Raw genomic sequence first — 12,419 nt, 5'->3', positions numbered from 1 at the left:
TGAATCTCGACCATAACCATATATATGCCAATACGAGAGTTGTGCCTTATGTTGAAGCACAACTGATCCAGGTAAGCGACTGTCTAACCATGTCAGATACCCTGAACCAAACGTTATCACCATATGAGCGCTGTTGTGTTCCCTGTCCGCTATCTTCCTAGGGTATTCTAGTAGATTACTGTTAGGCAGGAGTGATTCTACAAGAACCCAACAGCCCTTCTTAGGGCTACAATAGCGTTATATTTTATTTTTTTTATTTGCTTGTGGCTGGGCTTGCTGGCTTGCTGGACTGTAGGGTGCAACCTGTGCCACACCAGGATCAGCAGGGGTTCCACCACTACTAGCATAACCACCACCAGTATGCGCAGGCATATGAATGCTAGACACCCCACTCAATGGAACCAAGGCCGTTCACCTCCGGCCGGGCCCACCACTGCTCCTTCCCCTGTGTCATTTGCTGCCTCTGCTAGTCAGCCCCCTGCTCAGGACCCTGGCACAAACACCTCCCGGGCGAAAACCACACCTTCGCCTCCACGATCCTCCACAGCGTCCACCAATGTCTCCATGCACAGCGTCCAGCTCTCTATACCCCAGACGCTGGAGCGCAAGAGGAAATACAGTGCAACCCACCCACACGCCCAAGCCCTCAACGTCCACATCTCTAAATTACTCAGCCTGGAGATGCTGCCCTATAGGCTGTTAGAGACCGAGGTCTTTCCCAACCTCATGGCGGCGACCGCCACTTAGTATTCGCTCCCCAGCCGCCACTACTTTTCCCGGTGTGCCGTCCCAGCCCTGCACCAGCACGTGTCAGACAACATCATCCGTGCCCTGACCAACGGCACGTTGTCTGTGGTCCACCTGACCACAGACACGTGGACGAGTGCTGCCGGGCAGGGCCACTATATATCGCTGACGGCACATTGGGTTAACTTGGTGGAGGTTGGGACCGAGTCTGACCCTGGGGCTGCTCATATACTGCCGACGCCGAGGATTGCGGGGCCTACCTCGGTCCAGGTCTCAAAGGCCTACTATGCCTCCTCCTCCTCCCACCCCTCCTCCACCTCCTCCTCCAAATTACCATCCGTGGGCATGACGCCATCAGTCGGTAGCTCTAGCCACAGCAGCAGTGCCGTCGCTAAGCGACAGCAGGCGGTGCTCAAACTGCTGAGCCTAGGCAATAAAAGGCACACCGCCCAAGAGCTATTACAGGGCATCACGGTGCAGACTGATCTGTGGCTGGCACCGCTGAACCTGAAGCCAGGCATGGTTATGTGTGACAACAGCCGTAACCTGGTGGCGGCTCTGCAACTCGGCAGACTGACACATGTGCCGTGTCTGGCCCATGTGTTAAATCTCATAGTTGAGCGGTTCCTCAAGACATACCCCAATCTGTCTGATTTGCTCACGAAGGTGCGCTGCATCTGTGTGCATTTCATGAAGTCCAGCACAGATGCTGCCACTCTCAGGGCAGCCTCCAACTGCCCGCTCACTGACTGTTGTGCGACATGCCCACGAGGTGGAATTCAATATTAACCATGTTATCCAGAGTTTACCAGCAGCGCAGAGCGATTGTAGACTGCCAGATGTCAACTTCCACCAGAACAGGTCAGTCAGCTTCCTCAAGTCTACAATGAGGAGTCGACTTGGATGTCTGATATCTGTCAGGTGCTGAGTAACTTTGAGGAGTCGACACAGATGGTCAGTGGCGATGCCGCCATCATCAGCCTCACCATCCCGCTGCTTGGCCTGTTGAAAAACTCTCTGGTCAGCATGAAGTCGGAAGCTTTGCACTCGTCACAAGAGACGGGGAAGAAGATTCCCTTGTTGATAGCCAAAGCACCCTCAGGTCTGTTTCTCAGCGCATATCGGAGGAGGTGGAGGAGGATGAGGAGGAAGAGGAGGAGAATGTTGGCGAGACAGAAGAGGGGAGCATTGCTCAGTCCTACACTGTTCAGCGTGTATGGGCAGAAGAAGAGGAGTTGAAGGAGTTAGAGGAGGAGGAAATGGGGAGTCAGGCCAGTGAGGGGAGTGAATTCTTGCGCATTGGGACTTTGGCGCATATGGCAGATTTCATGCTAGGCTGCCTATCCCGTGACCCTCGCGTTCAAAGAATTTATTCCAGCACCGATTACAGGGTATTCACTCTCCTGGACCCACGGTACAAGCAAAATCTTTTCAGTCTCATCCCTGGAGAGGAAAGGAGTGTGAGAATGCATGAATACCAGCAGGCCCTGGTGCACAAGCTGAAACAGTATTTCCCTTCTGACAGCGCTAGCAGCAGAGGGCATACTTCTGCGGGACAAGAAGCAAGGGAGAGTAGGCGAGCAGGCAGCTTGTCCAGCACTGGCAGGGGTACGCTTTACAAGGCCTTTGCCAGTTTTATGTCACCCTAGCAAGAAACTGTCACCTGTCCCCAGTCTCGGCAGAGTAGGGCTGATCTTTACAGAAAGATGGTGAGGGAGAACGTAGCTTACCATACCATCGTCCTAAATGATCACACAGCTCCCTACAACTACTGGGTTTCAAAGCTGGACATGTGGCCATGTGTAGCTGGTAGCATCATCACCGTTAAGCGTACACACCTGTCGACTGACAGCGCTGACAGGCTGACGCTTATCAAGATGAATAAAGCCTGGATTTCTAAGGATTTCTATTCTCCACCAGGTAAAAGCAGCTCAACCTGAATAATGTATGCACTCCTCCTCCTCATTCTCCTCCTTCTCCTCCTCCTTATACACTAAAGCAGAAGAAACTGGATATTTTTTTGCCAGGGCCAACTGGCTCTAGCTATAGAACTCTATGTATTTAATTTTTCTGGAGGGCCACCTACCTGCTCCTCTGGTTTGAAAACTTTTTTTGACTGCCACATAGAGGCACTCAATCTATTTATTTTTTCTAGAGGGCCACCTACCTGCTCCTCTGGTTTAAAACCTTTTTGGACTGCCACATGCAGGCACTATTCAAATTTAATTGTCTCCGTAGCAGCCTCCACAAGTCGTCTTTATAACTGCCTCCACACGTTGTCTCCATTGCTACCTCCACACGTTGTCTCCATTGCTACCTCCACACGTCATCTCCATAGCTGTCTCCAAAAGTCGTCCACATAGCGGCCTCCATACATCATCCCTTTAGCAAACTTTGTCGCCACCTTACTGTGTTATCCACAAAATATACCGCCAATCTTTTATCATTTACCAATATTATTTCAGCGCTACTTGTGCATCTGTTTACGTTCCCCTCCCCCGCCGTAACCAGGCCAATTGCTTATAAGAACAGTGCTACACCTGATCTTATACAAAAGGTTCTTAGAAGTGCTGTTTGTAGCCCCCGCCTGCTTTGAAAATTATAATTTTTTCAAAGTAAACGCTTCTGGCCCCCAAGCCCATTTTGGGTGGGGAGGAGCCGAGAGGCAGGGGCTTGGACAGGCGAAAGCTCGCCTGGCAGCGGACCGCCAGCTCCATCCCAAGATCCAACTAACATAGCTTTAACTGCAGCACCTTTAATCTACTACTACCTTACTGCCTTCGTACATCGTCCCTTTATCAAACGAGCTGTGTCAGGCAGAATTTTTGGGTGTTTCCCCAGATACATAATGGCCCATCTGTCGCCGCCATGCTGGAGACCTGAAGTTGCAATCATAGCAGCGCAATATGGATGCCCCATACTGTCGCTCTTAATCATGGAACCATTTCCGAAAAAAAATAAAAATAGAACCGTTATGCTATTCCATTATTTCTAGATTAAACATTCAAACGACCCCGCCTGCTTTGAAAATTATAATTTTTTCAAAGAAAACGCTTCTGGCCCCCAGGCCCATTTTGGGTGGGGAGGAGCCAAGAGACAGGGGCTTGGACAGGCGAAAGCTCGCCTGGCAGAGGACCGTCAGCTCCATCCCAAGATTAGGCAGCCTCAGAGGCATCCATGCATGCTTCCCCTGCTGTTTCCTGTCCATTTCGCCTCTGCGATCCTCCACAGCGTCCAACAATGTCTCCATGCGCAACTTTCAACTGTCTATACCCCAGATGCTGGAGCATGAGAGGAAATACAGCACATCATCCCCTCATGCTGGAGACCTGAAGTTTCAATCATAGCAGCACAATATGGACTGTCGCTCTTAATCATGGAAGTCGTCTCCATGGCTGCCTCCACATGTCGTCCCCTTAGCAAACGAGCTGTGTCAGGCTCATTTTTCGGATGTTTCACCAGATACTTTATGGAACTTGGTCACTATGTCGCCACCATGCTGTGTTATCGACTAAATATACCGTCAACCTTTTGTTTACATAGGAAATCATTTCAGCGCTTCTTGCTCACCTCCTTTGGTTCCTCTCTGCCGCCTTAACCAGGCAAAATACTGATACATACAGTGCTACACGTTATCCTCGCCAAAAGGAATTTTTAAAATTGTTTTGAAGCCTGAGTCCATTTGGGGTATGTCGCCATGCCACTCTCTGCCTCTGCATGCCGTCCCCTATAGTGTCAGGGTCAATTATTGCATGTTTTAGATGCTATCTAGCCTCATTCGGTCACTCTGTCATGGCCATGCTGTTGCCCATAATTTTGGCATAATGGTGCGATTAAGCAGCCTCAGAGGCATCCATGCATGCTGCCCCTGCTGTTTCCTGTCCATTTCCGTGGTGTTTCCATCATTTTCTGAGGTTTCCAGGTTTTTGGCCAAGCTTCCCTATGCAGAGCCATGGTTCCCTTGAAAAATCCCCGAGTCTCCCATTGACTTCAATGGGGTTGTTATTCGAAACGAGCACTCGAGCATTGGAAAAAGTTTGACTCGAGTAACGAGCACTCGAGCATTTTAGTGCTCACTCATCTCTAGTTATAACTTATGTTGTTTGGCTGACAGTCCTTGGACCACTTCTAGATTTCTTGTTTCAACTATGCTACCATCACCCCATATCTGGGCACAATGTCACACACTTCAGAGTCCCTATGAACTCCCATTTCCATAAACCTACATATTGACTGCTGTCTAAAAAGTCAACAGGGAGACCTTGTTCAATATCTGTGTGCTAGGAATCAGTGGTTAAGGAGCAAAAAAGAAAGCACATCACTAAGAGTTAGCATTCATGACACTGAAGACCAAATGAAAGGCTAAATTGGGTCGGAGAAGGTGACTTGTTCTTCTGGCTCATGGAATCAATGTAAGTTGTGAGATTTCGAAAACATGTCTTCCTTCTGAGAGGAGGTGTGTGTCATCAAGTCCACAATTTCATCCACACCCTCCTCTTTTACAACAATGTTGCACTTATTGTAAGCCTAGGAGCTGTTTCCTCCAGCTACTGCTGTTTCTGCCATCTAACTGACCTTTGCCCCTGCTACCTTAATGTTCTTATTTTTATAGGAAAAACTCAGGGTCAAGTAAATTTTAAGTGATTTCCTGCTACCTGCCATGCAATGGAAACAGAACACGGTCAATGATGCATGTGTGGGCACTATGTTCTATTAAGTGTCAGTTGCAGTATCATAATACATAATAATTTTGGCCTGTAAGTTCCTACTGCTTGGTAATAGCAACAAAGTGAAAGATTTCAGAGTGTGAGCGGGGACTCTCTAAACAGACAATTCATGATTCCTCTGTGCTATGAGACTATTGTGCAGATAATGTACTTAGATTGCCATAGCACAGGGTTTATAAGTATACACTTTCATTTAGCTTCTGAACATTTCATTCAAAAATAGAAAAAGAGAAATGAGACTGATCAGAGATTAAATATGATAAGATCATAAAACAAAAGGACAATCTCAGCTCTGCTAACTCACTTTATAAATATAACACAAAGTCAGCTCTGCTATAAAGACCTCATCTGAATGTAGCTTGTAGAGTAATTCTGTGCACGCTGCTTGCTGGCAGGAAGTGCCTGTGTTTGAGCTTGTCTTGTAATGCAGGTGGGAGGGGCAGGAGGCAGAGAGCATTTCAATATGCAGACAAGAGAAGCTATTCATGATAAGAATCTGACCATAGTCAGTAGATTTACAGTGTTATCCAGGGACAACCACAATTGTAAACACTAGGACAGATAGAGACAGGTTGGAATTAACATTTACAAATCTTGTCCTTGTGGGAATACCCCTTTAAATCTATGGTCTATTAATTAAATGGTCAAAAAGTATGGTATTTTACCTCAATGGAAATCTATTTTCCTATTTATTTGTTGTTTCATGCAGGAATACAGGTTAAGCTCTTATACAAAGTTTCTTCATAGCTTTCCTCATATCTTTGTTCCTTAATGTATATATAATTGGGTTTAATGCTGGAGTTATAACAGTGAAGAGAATTGCAGCCATTCTGTCTTGGTCTAAAGTATATTTTGTAGAAGGACGCATGTAGGTGAAAACTGCTGTTCCATACTGAAGAGAGACAACACAGAGGTGAGCGCTACATGTAGACAGTGCCCGTCTTCTTCCTTGTGAGGTCTTAATTTTTAAAAGAAATCTACTTATGAAAATGTAGAAAAGGATAGTCAACACTAAGGTTGTTGAAGTCAATGTACCGGTGACCCTTTTAATAAGCAGTAAATTAAGAGAAGTATCTGCACAAGCTAAAATAAGCAAGGGTTTTACATCACAGAAGAAATGTTTCACTCTATTTGGTCCACAGAATGGAAGCTTTACAGTCATAATAGTATGAACCAAAGCATGAAAAAATCCGATAGCCAAAGAACACAATACTAAACAAAGACAGACATTGAAGCTCATGATAGTCGTGTATCTCAAAGGATGTGCAATGGCCACATATCTATCATAGGACATGACTGTAAATACAATGACTTGGGAACTGCCCACAAAATGGAAGAAATGCACTTGGAGCATGCAACCATAAAACGAGATCATCTTCTTCTCAGACACAAGGTCCATGAGCATCTTAGGGACAACTGACGATGAGCAACAAATGTCAAGGAAAGCCACGTTCCACAAGAAGAAATACATTGGTGTATGGAGAGTGGAATCGGAAAGAATGACAGTCATGATAGAAACATTTGCTGTCAAGTTGATTATGTATATTAGAAAGAAACTTGCAAAAATAATCCCCATGAAGTGAATCAGAATTGGCAGCCCGACCAACACAAAATCTGTCACCGATGTGTAATTTTGTAGACTCATTGCGCTGGTTATCGTGACTTGCTTAAAAGTTGTGAAAACTCTGTCTATAGTGTTAAATAATAAAGGGAAAGGCCCCTTGGGTGAGATAATTTTAACTCACCTTAGGCTATTTTAACCAGTGCTACTTCTGTATAGTATGAGAACATCATCAAAGCGATTGAAGTGAAACAACTAAAAGCAAATAAATATTGATGTTTCTGGAAAAAAAATTTTTTCCCAATCTCCCTTTACTCAAGAGAGCTTTTCCTCTTAATCTTCTCCTCTTCCACTTAAGGAAACACGACAGGAAATTATTCTAGATTATTAAAAAATCTTACATAGGGTGGATTCACACTGGGGTGTGTGTAGCATGTTCGTTGTTTACCTATTGAGTTTTGTCTCCATTTTGCTTCCGTTTTGTTTCTGCATCTGCGAAAAACCTTAAAGGCGTTGTCCACTTTCAGCAATAATTGTTTTAAAATTTTCCAATATAGTTTCTGTATTAGTTCCTCACTGTTTTCTAGATCTCTGCTTGCTTTGCTACCTATAGAAATCTTCTAAGTTTATAGTGTATGATATAATGTATGATATTAACAGCTTGTGCACCTGCATGTCTATCACATCACCAGATTGGGGCTCATTTACTAAGGGTCCACGGAGTGCATTTTCGTTGGGTTTTCCAATGATTTACTTTTTGCGCCCAATTGCCCCGGGTTTTTGGAGCATGCAATCGGATTTTGGCGCATCACCGCCAGCTTGCGCGCAACAGAAATCAGGGGGTGTGGCCGTTGGACAACCCAACCGAATTCGGACAACGTGAAAGATTTAAGATATAGAATTGTGTCGCAAGACACACACTTACAAACACCGGGAAGAAGAAGGTGAACTCCGGAGGACCTCAACGGGGAAGCGACGGGGATGCAGGAACTCGGGCACACCATCTTCATGAATCGTGCCGGACTTCATCCTCGCCAGGACCAGGTAAGTAAATTTGCCCCATTATATCCACTGGAAGTAAACTTAAAAGCTTTCAATAGAAGTACAGCAGACAGAGATCTAGAAAACCATGAGGAATTGATACAGAAAGTGTATTGAAAAATTTTACAACTTTTCATTATTATTCATTATTATTATTAATGTCAATTTTTTACTGAAAGTGGGCAACCCCTTTGAGGTTTAATGTTGGTTAGAAAACATAACACCTGGTTTCCCGGCCTCATCAGTAAAAAAAGCCAGACTTTTCAGCCAGACTTTTATTGTCTTCCATGATCCTCATCAGTAAAAAATCAATGGACAGGTTTCAATTTTTTTTTCATTGACAGATCAGTGGAAAAAAAGCCAATGTGAAAACACTCATAGAAAACAATGTCCCAGTGACGCATCCATGAAATCACTGAAACTCTGATGAGAAGAACAACACCAGTGTGAAATAGCCTTTAGTCTTAAATTTGTAACTGAACAATTTTTAGACCAACCATGTAACTTCTAAATTAGGTTTGATAAAGACACAGCAATAGTTTTTATATGGACAATGAATTTTCAAACCAATTAATATTGATGAAGATTTATTAAGGTCCACAATAAAGGGAGTGCTGCACACCTGTCAAAAAGTAGATGGGTAGGGATTTGAGTTAAATGGACCCAAACCATGCAAATCATTAGAAGTTCGGTTTCAGTTCTGGTTTTTGCTCAGCCTCCCATCCTTTGGCTCAAACACAGACCAGGTTTTAACTCTGTAAATGGCACTGGCAAAATCTCCAGTAGCATTCAAATGGCTGAGGTTGTGTGCACGCTGGAACTATGTAGTTGAGGATTGTCGCTCCCTGTTGACATCATTAGAAATTCTGATCCTTCTCAAAATCACAGCACAGTGGCACCACCATGTTGTTGCACCCATCCATTTAAATGCTGCTGGCAATTTTGCCATTGGCATTAACCAATCTGTGCCACCAATCCCAGGCCCAAAAAGGTCTTTTAAATTCGGTTTGACCAAATGACCAGACCCAAACTGCAATCTTAAGATAAGTGGGCTTGTTTCACAAAAGTCACAAGTTCTTGAGAAATACTAATCTTTTTGAACATAAATTTCTGGAGATAAAACAGGTACATCACGGAAAAACAGTGAAAAACTTTGCTGGGTAAATTTTTCTTTAAATCTTCAATTGTGCACATGTAATAAAAAAAACAAAGGATTTTTTATTGAGCCTTTTTTGTGTAAACAAGGGCATAAGAGGCTAAAAGAAGAGTGGATCCTGCCAGAGGGAGCATACACCAGCATGTAAGTGTACTTGGTTTACATTCACATACATTGCATAAAGAAGTGCAAAAAAATAAAATTAGACTGATATGGCACAAATGAAAGCACTACCCTGCCCATGAGGGCTCACAATCTAAATATAATGTTGAGGGAATGTTTTGTACACCGTCTTACCTTAGTTTTTACTTCAGCATATTTCAACTGGAATGTATATTGGAATTAATCAGAATTTGACCTTCGTTAATAGTTTCTAAAAAACCTTATGCCTGTGTTAGGTTATTTGTGGGAATTTATTACATATTTGTTTATAAGCATCTTACACGGTCTTAAGTTAATCATCTTTGTGAAAAATCAACCAATGAAAGAGACTTCCAGATGTATTTAACTGATTTCCAGTGATAAAAATTTCGGCAGTAAATGTATCTTTATTTTTGAATCACTGTGCAGAATTTTTTTTATATTTTTTATATTTGTGACCTTGTGTTCTTTAGATCTTACAATAAATTACGAAAATATCAATACACATTCTGTATTATTCTAGGTAAAATGACACAACTTTTTGATGTAATTTGTTTTAAATTACCTTGCAAAATTGATTTGATAGAAATAAATTTCAAGTTCACCTTCCCCATTGAGTGCTCTTTCACATCCACATTTTCGTGGACTCTTGAACAGATGTATTCTTCATTGCCCAATAATTGCCCAAGAACAATAATTTCTGATGATTTATACAGGTCTTTATATAATGCTCTATTTCTCTGTGGGATGTCTCTGCTGGGACAATTTAGTAATTTGTTTACATCAATTGCAATAATTTCCACATACTGTAGTGTTAAACCCTAAAAAAAATATAAACTAATCATAAATATCCATTTTTGGGGTGGAGGGAAGCAGAAAATTGCTCACTGGACATTTCTAACACATTTTGTTGGACCTACAAAGTGGAATAAACATTAAAGGAAACCTACCACTTGAAGTGGCAGGTTTAAGAAGGAAATACAGAGCACCAGGTCAGGGTGAGCTGGTGCCGGGGCTTATTTTTGTTAGTGTTTTAAACCGCTGTATTGCGGTTTAAAACACTTTTTAAACTTTATAGCCGAAGCTGCTTGGGCGCACGTAGGTACGCACTCGGTGCTTTCCATGCGCGCGACCGTGCGTGCGGCTACATAGGAAGTGAAGGAGAGCCGTGCGCACGGTCGCGCGCATGGTGCACCGAGCGCGTACCTCCCTGCGCTGAAGCAGCTTCGGCTATAAAGTTTAAATAGTGTTTTAAACAGCGATACAGCGGTTTAAACACTAACAAAAATAAGCTCCGGCACCAGCTCACCCTGAGCTGGTGCTCGGTATTTCCTTCTTACACCTACCACTTCAAGTGGTAGGTTTTCTTTAAATGATTTATTGACTTCTGTAGTGCAGTCTTTAAGGGCTTATTCCCACTTCCCTTTTTTTCAGTGTTTTATCTGTGGTGCCCTGCCACCAAACTGGGAGCACCTGTGCGAGACTGTGAGTCATCATCATTGTCTCCTCACTGCTATTAAAACTCTTCCTTCTTTCTCCTGACCACATGAGCTGACCCCGTACTGCAAGCAAATTTCTGTAAGCTCACATGGGAAGATAGAGTTGTGAGAGCAGTGAGGAGATAATGATGATGACACAAGAATTTGGACACCCGTATGTTGGATACAAACACTGGCAGTAGTATCTGCACCAAAGTGTACTTGTACTCTCTCATTTAAGTCTCACCTTCTAGTATTGAAATGAAAGATGCTACGCTATCTTTGTAGCATGGAGCCACCAGGGTGGCCACTAGAGATGAGCGAGCACTAAAATGCTCGGGTGCTCGTTATTCGAGACAAACTTTTCCTGATGCTCGAGTGCTCGTCTCGAATAACGAGCCCCATTGAAGTCAATGGGAGACCCGAGCATTTTTCAAAGGAACCATGGTTCAGGAATAAAATGTGTTATTTAATTGAAAAAGAATGTCTTCTGATAAGTTAGCAGATGTATGCAAACATCTGCAATCTATTCTTCACTGTTCACAAGTTATCAGATGTGAAGAACAGTGAAGAATAGAATAAAAACAGTGAACACAGGATCATTTAAGTGAAAAACGCAGTGAAAAACACAGTGAAGAATAGATTAAAGATGTTCTGCACATCTGCTTACTTGTCGGGGTGATACGCTGTCCCGGGATCCGCTCCTCTTCTTCCACTGAAGTCTCCCCGTGCTGCCTGATGTCTCCCCCATGCTGCCCGATGTCTCCCCCGTGCTGTCCGATGTCTCCCCCGTGCTGACCGATGTCTCCCCCGTGCTGCCCGATGTCTCCCCCGTGCTGGCCGATGTCTCCCCGTGCTGCCCGATGTCTCCCCCGTGCTGCCCGATGTTTCCCCCGTGCTGCCCGATGTTTCCCCCGTGCTGCCCGATGTCTCCCCGTGCTGCCCGATGTCTCCCCGTGCTGCCCGATTTCTCCCCCGTGCTGCCCGATGTCTCCCCCGTGCTGCCCGATGTCTCCCCCGTGCTGCCCGATGTCTCCCCGTGCTGCCCGATGTCTCCCCCGTGCTGCCCGATGTCTCCCCCGTGCTGCCCGATGTCTCCCCGTGCTGCCCGACGTCTCCCCCGTGCTGCCCGATGTCTCCCCCGTGCTGCCCGATGTCTCCCCCGTGCTGCCCGATGTCTCCCCCGTGCTGCCCGATGTCTCCCCGTGCTGCCCGATGTCTCCCCCGTGCTGCCCGATGTCTCCCCCGTGCTGCCCGATGTCTCCCCGCTGCCAGATGTCTCCCCGTGCTGCTTGATGTCTCCCTGCTGCTTGATGTCTCCCTGCTGCCGTTCCGCGCGTATCTTCCGACAAGTAAGCAGATGTGCCGAACATCTGTAATCTATTCTTCACTGTGTTCTTCACTGTCTTTTTCACTTAAATGATCCTGTGTTCACTGTTTTTATTCTATTCTTCATTGTTCTTCACTGTGTTTTTTTAATTAAATGCTCGATCTCGAGCAGGGGAAATACTCGTCCGAGCAACGAGCCGTTTCGAGTACCTTAATACTCGTACGAACATCAAGCTCGG

At 44.7% G+C, this 12,419-nt stretch overlaps 1 protein-coding gene across 1 annotated transcript; it reads right to left on the bottom strand.

Moving 5' to 3' along the window:
• Window positions 1–6,192: 6,192 nt before the first annotated feature.
• Window positions 6,193–7,119, bottom strand: LOC140070144 (olfactory receptor 12D1-like). Its single transcript, XM_072116478.1, has one exon. It carries the CDS (start codon window positions 7,117–7,119, stop codon window positions 6,193–6,195), a length of 927 nt encoding a protein of 308 aa, XP_071972579.1.
• Between the last annotated feature and the right edge of the window lie 5,300 nt (window positions 7,120–12,419).

Source organism: Engystomops pustulosus, chromosome 7, assembly GCF_040894005.1.
Source record: "Engystomops pustulosus chromosome 7, aEngPut4.maternal, whole genome shotgun sequence".
Classification (NCBI taxonomy): Eukaryota; Metazoa; Chordata; class Amphibia; order Anura; family Leptodactylidae; genus Engystomops; species Engystomops pustulosus.
Note: the sequence above shows the minus strand (reverse complement) of the source record. Positions and strands in the feature narration are given on the sequence as shown.

Coding starts and splice junctions, on each gene's coding strand:
- LOC140070144 (XM_072116478.1), bottom strand. CDS start 7,119: ATGAGTCTACAAAATTACACATCGGTGACAGATTTTGTGTTGGTCGGG.